At 48.0% G+C, this 10,889-nt stretch overlaps 1 protein-coding gene across 5 annotated transcripts; it reads left to right on the top strand.

Annotated features, from left to right (window-relative positions):
- Positions 1-1,186: 1,186 nt before the first annotated feature.
- LOC140076606 (adenosine deaminase domain-containing protein 2-like) lies at positions 1,187-10,064 on the top strand. Of its 5 annotated transcripts, none has more exons than XM_072123204.1 (9): positions 1,187-1,295; positions 3,540-3,640; positions 5,074-5,196; positions 5,378-5,525; positions 6,851-7,015; positions 7,094-7,302; positions 7,537-7,771; positions 8,895-9,018; positions 9,719-10,064. In XM_072123204.1, the coding sequence occupies exons 2-9, from the start codon at positions 3,553-3,555 to the stop codon at positions 9,884-9,886; spliced, it is 1,260 nt and encodes a 419-aa protein (XP_071979305.1). In that variant the 5' UTR covers positions 1,187-1,295; positions 3,540-3,552; the 3' UTR covers positions 9,887-10,064. The 5 variants fall into 5 exon arrangements, with proteins under 5 accessions (XP_071979305.1, XP_071979307.1, XP_071979304.1 ...); XM_072123206.1 differs by having other exon boundaries at positions 1,190-1,295; positions 3,540-3,619; XM_072123203.1 differs by lacking the exon at positions 1,187-1,295 and adding an exon at positions 1,331-1,510.
- Positions 10,065-10,889: the final 825 nt, after the last annotated feature.

The following is a 10,889-nucleotide window of genomic DNA, read 5'->3' as shown; positions in this document are numbered from 1 at the left end:
TTCTACAACCTGTCTTTAGTGAAAGTGAAAAGTTTCCTTTAAATACCTGTGCAGGGAAAGTCTGACAGAAAACTGTACCAGGCCCTGTGAAACACTATATTATATACTAAGGCTCCTAAACGTGGCCCCTATAGGTAGCCCTCACATAAAATCATGCCTCCTCGCATTAACCCTTCTTATAAATAGTCATGACCCTTTTCTGCCCTACCCATTTAAAATGTCCCCTTCATGTAGACCCCCATATTCTGCGCCTTTCCCTGAAGCCCCCTGAACTTTTGCACTGCTTTCTGTAGCCCCCCCCCCCCCCCCCCAACTTGTGTGCCCTTTTCTGTAATCCCCAAACTTAGGCAACCTCATCCTGTAGCCCCCAATTTATGTGTCCTTTCCTGCAGCCCCCAACTTCTGTAACCCCCCCCCATCCTGCAGCCCCCCAATATGCACCCCTTCCTGTAGCCTTTGTATCTTATTCACCTCTTCCTATAGCCCCCCTAATTATGTGCCCCCTTCCTGTAGCCCAACTTGTGTACCCCCAACTTCCTGTATCCCCTCAATTTATGCCCCTTCCTATACCCCCCCCCCAATTATGCAAATTATGAAAAATTTAATGAAAATTTTGTTTTTTCTTCCTTTATGCAGATGAGCTTCTCTGTGCACCAGGGGCGGGGCCTCACCTGCGGGTGCACTGCTTTTTTTTCTCTCTACACTCTTCAGAGATTTCAAGAATTTCTACTTTCCCATAGTCCCTGACATATCTCATTACAAGAAGAAAAATGGTGCACAAAAAGGAAATAACCGTGAAGAATCTTTTCTGTAACCCAACAGCTAAAAGTGTGCCTGGCCATGAAAGGGTTAACACATTTACCTCTTATTTGTCTAAGTGCTGACTCTGCTTGTTGTCATTGAATGGAAACATTCAGGGCGGAAACCGAAGACTACTGTAGCCCATGGCAACCAATGATTGCTGCTGTTTTCCTTTTTCATTACAGTAAGCAGAGCTATTAAACATGGAGGTTATGTGGCTTATCCCTAAATATTGGGCTGTCTGACTACAAAATATGGTGAGAACCCTAAATTCTAGTGATTTTTGCAATGCAATCAGCCCTAGCAGTTGTGTTGTGTGGTGCTTTCCGGCTGTCGTAAAACTAACTAGTGATATATTGGCGTCAAGTTTCTACGTCACTGTTTGCAGGCTCCGCCTCTCCGCCAATCAAGAAGGGTGACAAGGCAGCTACTTGGAATCTCGGCAGAACTCGCCCCTGATTGGCTGCTGGCCGAGCATACTCACTTGTGATTGGGTAAAGGTAGAACTCGACTGTTGATTTTTGCTGTAGGAGGAACGTGAGCGCTGATTGGCTGCGCGCTGCTGCTGGTCACGTGCGCGAGGAGCGGAGTGAAGACGAGGAACGGCGGCGGAGGCGCCATGTACGTGCGGTGTTCCGGAGCTTCCCTTATACACCACAGCGCAGTGCATTCACATGGTTATAGATGACGTCACGAACGCCTCGTTAAGGTGTATTCACACATGGCGGTTTTTTTTCCCCCTTAACGGACAGGTGCTACTTTTGTAACCCAAAACCTGCAGGTGTGAAACTAGCTACAGAAATTACATTAGTGTGATGTCATTTATCACAACATGTGGACCCCAGATTCTGGGTCCAGCAAAGGTTATCAGGGTCACGTGACCGCTGCAGGATGAAATCATAGTAGCCTGATGAGGTCATCACTGTGATGGGTACAGATACAGAACACGTGAAGAGAGCGGCTTCTTTGCCCCAATAATTGGCAGCGAAATGTGCCCGCAAGTGTCTGCTGGACCTACTGTACCACCTGCAATATAGAAAGACCCCCCTCCAAATAGTACAAGACACATCGTACCCCATCATAGGGTGCACCGCCCCTAAACTGCCCCAGAGGATTAGTACCCCCTAATCACAGCACCCACTTATAGGGGTTTTAACCACAGGATAGGGCCTAACTTGCTGATCAGTGGGGGTCTCAGACCCCCACAGATCAAGAAAACGAGGGGTCCGATGGGGTCTCACGTACCTCCGTAGGACCCCTCATCGCTCCGTCAGACTAATGGAGCAGATGGCCGTGCATGACCATGCTCTCAGCATTACTCTGACGGAGCGATGAGGGGTCCTATGGAGGTACATGGGACCCCTCGTTTTCGTGATCTATGGGGGTCTCAGTGATGATCAGCAGGTTAGGCCGCATCCTGTGAATAGGGCCTAACTTTCCTTAATGGGAAAAACCCTTCCATCCTGATAAACCAGGGACACTTACCCATAGACCAGGCCCCGGGACTGTGGTATCTTCTCATATCTGTTATCCATGGCTTCCTTTCTTTTAATATCAGTTAAAAATTATGGTAATGAGCCACAAGGTCTCCTGGGGGCACTACCAGAGCTCCTCTATGCTGTAGCTTCACAGGCTTTTACACTGCCTCCTCTTCTACTCAGCAGTTCACTTTCCCTTTGCCCTGTCGCGGGGGGAATGTGCGCCTTCACAGTGTAAAAGCCTTTGAAGCTACAGCATGGAGAGGCTCTGGTAACCACCACCACCACCAGAGCCCTTAATCTCATTAGCATAATTGTAACAGTTGATTTTAGAAGGCTGGAGGCCACAGATAACAAATATAAGCATATTATCACAGTCATGGTGCCTGGATCTATGAGGAATGTCCCCTGGTTTATCAGGATGGTAGATTTCCTTTAAGCAGTGTCCGGAAGATAACTCTTAAACAGAGAGCATCCCTTTTTCTCACGAACTAAAGTTAGGCCCTATCCACTAGATAGGCCCTAACTTGTTGATCAGTGGGGGTCCCCGTGAGAACAAGGGGTCCGTCAGACCCCTCGCTGCTCGTCAGACTAATGGAGCCTACGGGCGTGCATGACTGTTGTGCTCCATTAATCTCTATGGAGCTGACGGAAATTGCTGAGCGCAGCGCTCACTGATCTCCAGCAGCTCCATAGAGATTAATGGAGCAGAACGGTCACACGCGGCCGTCTGCTCTATTAGTCTGACGGAGCGACGGACCCCTTGAGCAGTTTGCCTCCTAAATAAGTAGCATCCCTGACCCCAAAGACTTAGTACCACCCTAAACAGCCCCAGACAGATACTTCCCCCTACCCCAAACAGTGGCAGGTAGATAGTATTTCCAGAGAGCACCTCCCCCTCCTTCAAACAATGACCTGAGCAGTGCCCAGCATGTTACCCCCTGCACAGAGAGCGGACCTGACCCAATACACAGAGTGTATCCCATATCCAGTTTGGGAAATCTATGTGCTGCTCCGGTGGATTACCTACATGTGTCTATGATCCACACCGTGTGAACAAGGGCCAAGCAACTCCTCTGCTATTCATTGAGATAAAACAATTGACATATTACACGACATCCATATTCTCCCTCGTTCCACAATGTATCTGTGACTTTTATGACGTGGTTTGTCGAGTTCATCCCGTATCTGTCCATGTAATGTCGCGGTCCTGCCGGGTTGGAGGTATCTATGATCTTTATATCTACTGTTTGTCCACAGCCCATAAGACGCCATGATGGAGAGCCAGCCCCTCCTGCAGTATTACCCACAGGCAGAGGACGTGAAGCGACAAGGCGGCGGTGAGGCTTCTGGCTTTAAAGGTGTCATGTAACCTGTTATTAAAGGGGTTTGCGGTCATATCCATAGTTGACCCCCCACCCCAGGCTGTGTCCAGCGCCGTTCTCTGTGTAGTGGCTGACACCTCTCACTGCAGCTCGGCTTCCGTTATCTTGTATGGTATGGGAGATAAACTGCAGTTACATAGCAAGGCCACTGCACATAGAATGGCGCTATTTTACCGATGCTGGGATCTACTGATCTGCTATTGGTTATCGAGGCGCCGGGAAGATCATTACTATCAATATCGCTTTATGTTTATGTTGCAATTATTCTTTTGTCGTTGTGCGGGTTGCATTGTGTTTTCTTTATTGCTATAGACACTGACCCCCCAAGTTTGTTGATCTGTCATCAGCAATGTTGGTGCGGTTCCACACAGATATCTAATAGCAGGAGCCATGGGAGTATGTAATACACAATGTACAGTAGAGGGCTCCATACGCCATGTAGTGGCCAAACTGGGTTACTGCCGCTCAACTTCCAGTTACTTCAATGAGTACTGATCTACGATAACAAGGTACGACCACTACACGGAACTGTGGACATCCAACAAGTACAGCTCTATATCCAATGCTACTTTTAGATTCTTCACTTTTATTAACAACTAGATTGATAGGGGTCCCGAAATCTAACTTCATGATCATCCATAGCACTTACTCATAGATCCAGGCACCGTGACTGTGGTCATCTTCTTATATTTCAATTTACATTATCCATGGCCTAATTCCTTCTAAAAATCAACTTTTACAATTGTGCTAATGAGCCAGAAGGGCTCTAGGGGTTGTTACCAGAGCCCTTCCGTTCTGCAGCTTCAAGGGCTGTTGTAGTTTGCTGTAATGAGAAGCTGCTCAGGTTGGGAACCTTGCTGAATAGTGAAACAAATCTTATCAATTCTGTTAAAGGGGCTGTCTGAGATTTTAAAGGAACGGGGTTATGGACTGGAAATGGTAGAAAATTAACCATTAAAAGCCTGCTGCTCTGTTGGTCCCTTGTGATTTTGGAGCCACCTTGGGGACCTGGGGCTGGAATGATCTCGTGAATGATATACAGGCAGTCCTCAGGTTACGTACAAGATAGGTTCCATAGGTTTGTACTTAAGTTGAATTTGTACAGTCGAAACTGTATATTTTATAATTGTAGATCCAGTGACAATTGGAGTTTCAAAAAAAGATTATCAATAAAGCTTCATTACAGACACAGACTAAAGTAAAGCATTCAGAGAGGTCATAGAAGGCAGAGGGGTCCGTCTTTAACTAGGGGTCATCTGTAAGTCAAGTGTCCTTAAGTAAGGGACTGCCTGTACATGACGCCAATTCTAAAGGATAAGCGGTGACCACCGGACCGGCCCTGGTCTTTTCATGCACAATCTCTCAGTATAATCAGAAGAATTATAGATAGGATTTCATTATCCCCGCAGAGAACCTTATCACACATGAGCAGAGGTGCGCGGCGGTGGCCAATGACTTCTTCCACCGTCTGGTGGGCGGCACGGACTACTACAAGCACAGGACTAACCTGGCGGCGTTCATCCTGCAGAGAGGTGAGTGTCATTATCCTGTACAGAGAGCTTCACCAGAGGTCACAGGGGGCAGAGGGGTCTGTCTTTAACTATGGGTTGTCTGTAAGTCGGGTGTCCTTAAGTAGGGGACCGCCTGTATAGACTTGTTATCCACTGAGGATCTCCGGACACTAGTGACCATCATTGTCCGTCTCCCCTACAGATGTCCTGGGTAAAGAAGAAGCCGATGATGTCTATGAGGTGGTGGCACTAGGGACTGGCGCAACCTGGTATCAGGGATTGCAGGAGTACCACGGGCTACTGGTCCATGACTGCCATGCCTTGGTTGTGGCAAGACGGGCGCTCCTGAGGTGAGACGACGCGCTGATCACCAAGAACCTCCATCATGGTCAGATTTAATGAGAAGGGTATCACAGCCTGCATTTAGGGAAATTCATTATGACTTCTCTGCCATTTTTTCCCCCCTCCCGCCAGTTTCCTGGCTTCTCTGAATTGCACGCCATTTTGGGTCAGGCAGGGAGGGTCCAGCAAAAACTCTGCAAGTTCAGACCAGGTTTTAGGCCCAAACTGCAGGAGTTTTCACCCAATTTACTGAGAGGACAGAGCCCCAGTGTGCGCACCACACAATGACCAGGTGTGATGGACCACTAGGGGGCGCCATGATCTGTCTGCAATTTGTACATCCAATTCTTGGCCACCAATATGGTCGTGTGTATGGAGCCTAAGGGTGTGGCTGGCATGGGGCAACTGTGGCTTGTGCACAATGATATGGTGCCAGCTGGGACTTGTATATAGTGACTGGCACAGACTCCTTTAGGAGTATATCCCAGCCACAGGTGCCCATCATTCCTGGTACACAATGTTTGAGGGGATCATGTAATGGGGCACTTGTGGAAGCCTGGTATATTTGGGCAACTTGGCAGTATACAGATTAATGGAGAAGTGGGAGAACTTTCCCACTGTTGGACCTGGGCCAAGACCCCTTGGTGAAGGTATGTGGCATCACCCTCCTCTGTTGAAGCTGCAGACTCCCGTTCATTGACCTGCTGCAATGATAAGAAAGACGTAACACATACTACAAAGCCGGGAGGTGCATTACCTGTGTGACACAACATCTGTGTGCAGCCCAGTTGTTGTGACCCCTAAATATTCACTTGGTTCAGATGAGGAAAAAAAAGAACATCAGAGGTTTTCCCTGTAAATGAGCTGTCGTTCAATGGAAAAAAAACCATAAAAATGGAGGATTGAAAGGCTCCCTTAACTCTATAGAGTCAGCGTGTACGCCTTTAACACGTGACCGCACTTGCTCCGTGAATTCTGCGTGGCGACTGAACGGTGTCCTGGGGACTAGAGTCAAAGCATCATAGTTTCATATGATGCTGGGAGTCCCTGCTTTCCTGGAAGCAGTGTCTTGTCCCTGAAAGTGTCGGATCCATGAAATCCAGCCATCACATGGTCCAGCCACCCCTAGTGGAGCGCGGGCCAGGGTGCATTTCAATTTATTGTTCCAACTCCGAGTCCGGCCATGACATCAAGATGTGCTGCGGTTCTGGATAAGTTGCAGGTGTGTCTTACAGAAAGGATCTGCGACCGGGACACACGAGTGGAAATCTGATCTTGCCTTTTAACCCTTTGCATTTATTCGTTAATTGAACCATTTAATTTCTCTTTCTAGATATCTATACAAGGAGGTGGCCCTGTACTACAGTAAGCTTCCCGGGGCCAGCGAGTCGTCTATATTCTGCCCATCCCAGCAGACCCAGTCCCTGGTACTGAAACCAAACATTTTTCTGCATCTCTATTTAAGCTGCTTACCAGAGAGATCCGTGCAGGGCGGTCTGTGAGTATTATATTTCACGGCGCACAGGTATATTTCCACATTACGATGGGGACGCTCATGTCTTATTCTGTCTCCTAGCTCTTGGACAGAACGGAAGAGTTTACAGCTGAGTATTCACGCTAAAGGTGCCACGCTACCCGTGTCCGAGTGCCCCCCCAGTATACTGGCCTCACGCGTCTGCTGTATGTCCACTACTGACAAGCTGCTGAGGTGGAGGGTCCTCGGGGTCCAGGGGGCAGTGCTGAGTCAGTATGTGCAGCCTCTATACCTAACGAGCATCGTCGTAGGTAGGGGAGTTCCTATACAGAAACAGGAGATGGGAGTCTAAGGCTCCTTACACACTAGCCAATGTGATGCGCCCAACTTGCAGTATGTGCTGGCTGGAATGTCTGGCCCGAATGCTAAAGACCGGAACTGGACTCACAAGCAGTTCAGGTCCGGTTTCAGAACTTGGTCCGGACGTTCCACCCGGACGCATCACATTCACTCAAGGGCCTAATGCATCTGTATTGTTATCACAGGGACCACGAAGCAGCAGATGGAAGCGTTCTCTCAGGCTCTGATCGACCGCCTACAGCCTCCCATGGACTTGAAATTATTCCCTACTTATACTGTGCCCAAGCCGTACATGTTTATCGGACCGGAAGCCAATGACAAACTCCCTCCACCTGTTCACCCCTCTCATAGCATCAATTGGACTAAGGGGGACCAGTATGTGGAGATCATAGACGCCAACACTGGTCAAACAGTGGAAAGGTGAGTGGTAACTTGAGTCATGCCGATCCTCCCCAATTACATTACATCTCTACATTCACTCCCTTCTACTCACACTGTAGGGATGGTTTATGCCTACATCGTCTTTACCTCTTCAGCTTATGTTTCATTAACTGATTTAGAGTTTGCTACATAGATTGCATCAGACTAAAAAGGAAATTCTTTCCTTTACTCTATGGCAGTGATGTGAACCTTTTAGACACCGAGTGCCCAAACTACAACCAAAACCAACATATTTTTCGCAAAGTGCCAATGCGACAATTTAAGCAGTAACTTATTACTCCCTGCTCTTTCACAGGTTTAAGTTGTATAGGCACCTGAGGACACCAATACAGTAGAGAGAAGGAGAAGAAGTTTGGATTATCATTGTAGCTTCCTTCTAGGGTCCTGAGCTGCCTGGGACTGCAAGAGGCCTTGAGTCCTGTCTGGCAAACTCTACCCTGGGGTGATGGCAAGAGTGCCCATATAGAGGATAATAGTTCCTTATAATAATTCTTTATTTATATAGTGCACACCAAATATGCAGCGCTGCTCAGAGCTTGTCGGATCAGTCCCTGTCCCCAATGGGGCTCACAATCTAACCAACCTACCAGTATGTTTTGTAGTGTGGGAGGAAAACTGAGGACTCGGAGGAAACCCACGCAAATACAGAGAGAACATGCAAACTCTTTGCAGATGTTGACCTTGAACTAAGGACCCCAGCGCCGCAAGGCTGTAATGCTACCCACTAAGCCACCATGCTGCCAATGTAATCCAAGTGTAACATGTGACTTGGGGAAGGGGGATTTGGAGAGGTAGACACACCTGGCTCACCCTTGTGTGCTGTGTTGGACATATGGGGAAGACTTATGTCAGTTTCCCGCGTAGAAGCACTGAAATTATCAGAATTTTTTGCGCACTGCAAGAAATTGTGATTATTCTTGTGACTACGCAACCTCCAAACCATGTGGGCATGGAAAGGTGTGTGTCCTGATGTATCCACCGCGGGGGGTGTTCAGGGACTTATCGTACGCATGTAGCATCGGCTATGATAATTGTCCTCCTATGTCTTGGTTTGTCTTAAAACTATTTAATTTATATTTTGCTTTAATTTTTCCACTTTCAGCCATTTCAGTCTTCCGGCTTCTTCCTGGAGTCGGCTGTGCAAGGCGGCCATGCTTCTGTATTTCATAAGTGTCCAACGTGTCCTGGGGAAGCCACGGATTGAAGACTCCTATCACCACGCTAAGGTAGGTAGGATCGTGGTCACGGAGCCCTTGTCTGTCTGGATGTATACTGGATCAAAGTTGGGATAAGAAAGTCTAGCAGGGTAATAACAATTCCCTAATGGGGCCCCCCATGTAGCCCTTACTCTGGCAGGTATCTTCTATCATGACCGGACTTCTTCAAAGTCCCCTGGCTTGTTATTTCGCCATCTAGTGGGGAGTTCTTGAATTACACTGAACGGCCACGATTATTGAGAAAGAAATCCCAATGGTGCAAATCATGAGAACAGGGGTCCCAGATGAATAGAGCAGCTGGATGCATAAGGCATTCATCTGTGCCGCTCCATTCATTTGTTGTACAAAAGACCCTGGTGATCCGTTGGGGCCCCACATCTGGGACCCTCATTAATCATCAAGTGCATAGGGGAAAACCGCTGTGGAACTTTATGTGCGATCCTTTCGAGTCCAGTTTCAGGGTCTTCCAGGATGAGAAAAGGAAACCTGTACCTCTAGTGCTATCTTATAGGGGTCTCCCCACAATGGTCCCATATGGGATAAGTGTTTGATAACGGTGGAGGTCAAAGTGCAAATTACCCCACAGATGACCCCAATTTAGTTTTCAGCAGCCCTGTGATGCCGACTTCTTCAAGCTTGTCCTGAGCTATGACACCTATGGCATAGGGGGTCCATGTCATCTAAAGTTATGTGTGTGTTCTCTTGCCAGGCTTCCTCGGACCAGTACCAGCGCGTCAAGAGCCTCCTGTACTCCCAGCTGAACGCATACGGCTACGGGATGTGGCCGCGGAAGCTTTGCGTGGACAGGTTCAAAGCCTCAACATGGCCGGGGGCGGACAGAGAGTCTGCGGTTCGGTTTCATTGGGAGCTTCAATGATTGTTACTGGTTATGGCTGCAGGATTCTGGGTTTGCACTTTCATGTTTGGAAATAATCCCGGTTAAATAACAAGGGGAATGTTTTTTTTCTGTTTTCTGATACTAAATCTTTATTTCTATGGTGCCATCATGTTCCTCAGCGTTTCACGGATCATAATAAACAGTGATGGGCACCGGACCCCTGAGTGTTATTAGAAGCACATGGTTATAATGGTTTAGTCTATTGGCTGGGGGTCCAACCCCTGGAACCTGTCAGCATCTGAGTGATGTGGCCCCCGGGCCCCTTTCGTGGAAGGCTCCAGCTTCATTCACTTCTAGGAAATTTAAAAGGGAACCTGTCATGGCGATTTGGGTAACCAAACCACCCACAGGTCCTTATGATGTCCCAAATTGCCATGTTGTATTTTTATAATATCGTATTGTAAAATACTTTATACTCGCCTTGTTCCCTTTGGTGGCTGCGCGCTGCAGCAAGTGAAGGCGGCATAGTACACCCCGGATCTACTGCGGAAGTACAGCGCATACGCAGTGGAGCTGGGGCACTAACCCGGGTTAACTCGCCGCATTGTGACAGGAGCCGCCGATGCGGGGTCATATCATGTGAGTCTGATGTCCCTCATAGGACTAACATCTACACTCACCGGCCACTTTATTAGGTACACCTGTCGAACTGCTCGTTAACACTTAATTTCTAATCAGCCAATCACATGGCGGCAACTCAGTGCATTTAGGCATGTAGACATGGTCAAGACAATCTCCTGCAGTTCTCCCGAGCATCAGTATGGGGAAGAAAGGAGATTTGGTGCCTTTGAACGTGGCATGGTTGTTGGTGCCAGAAGGGCTGGTCTGAGTATTTCAGAAACTGCTGATCTACTGGGATTTTCACGCACAACCATCTCTAGGGTTTACAGAGAATGGTCAGAAAAAGAAAAAACATCCAGTGAGCGGCAGTTCTGTGGGCGGAAATGCCTTGTTGATGCCAGAGGTCAGAGGAGAATGGGCA

This window comes from Engystomops pustulosus, chromosome 9 (genome assembly GCF_040894005.1).
Source record: "Engystomops pustulosus chromosome 9, aEngPut4.maternal, whole genome shotgun sequence".
NCBI lineage: Eukaryota > Metazoa > Chordata > Amphibia > Anura > Leptodactylidae > Engystomops > Engystomops pustulosus.
This window is presented reverse-complemented; position numbering and strand designations above follow the sequence as displayed.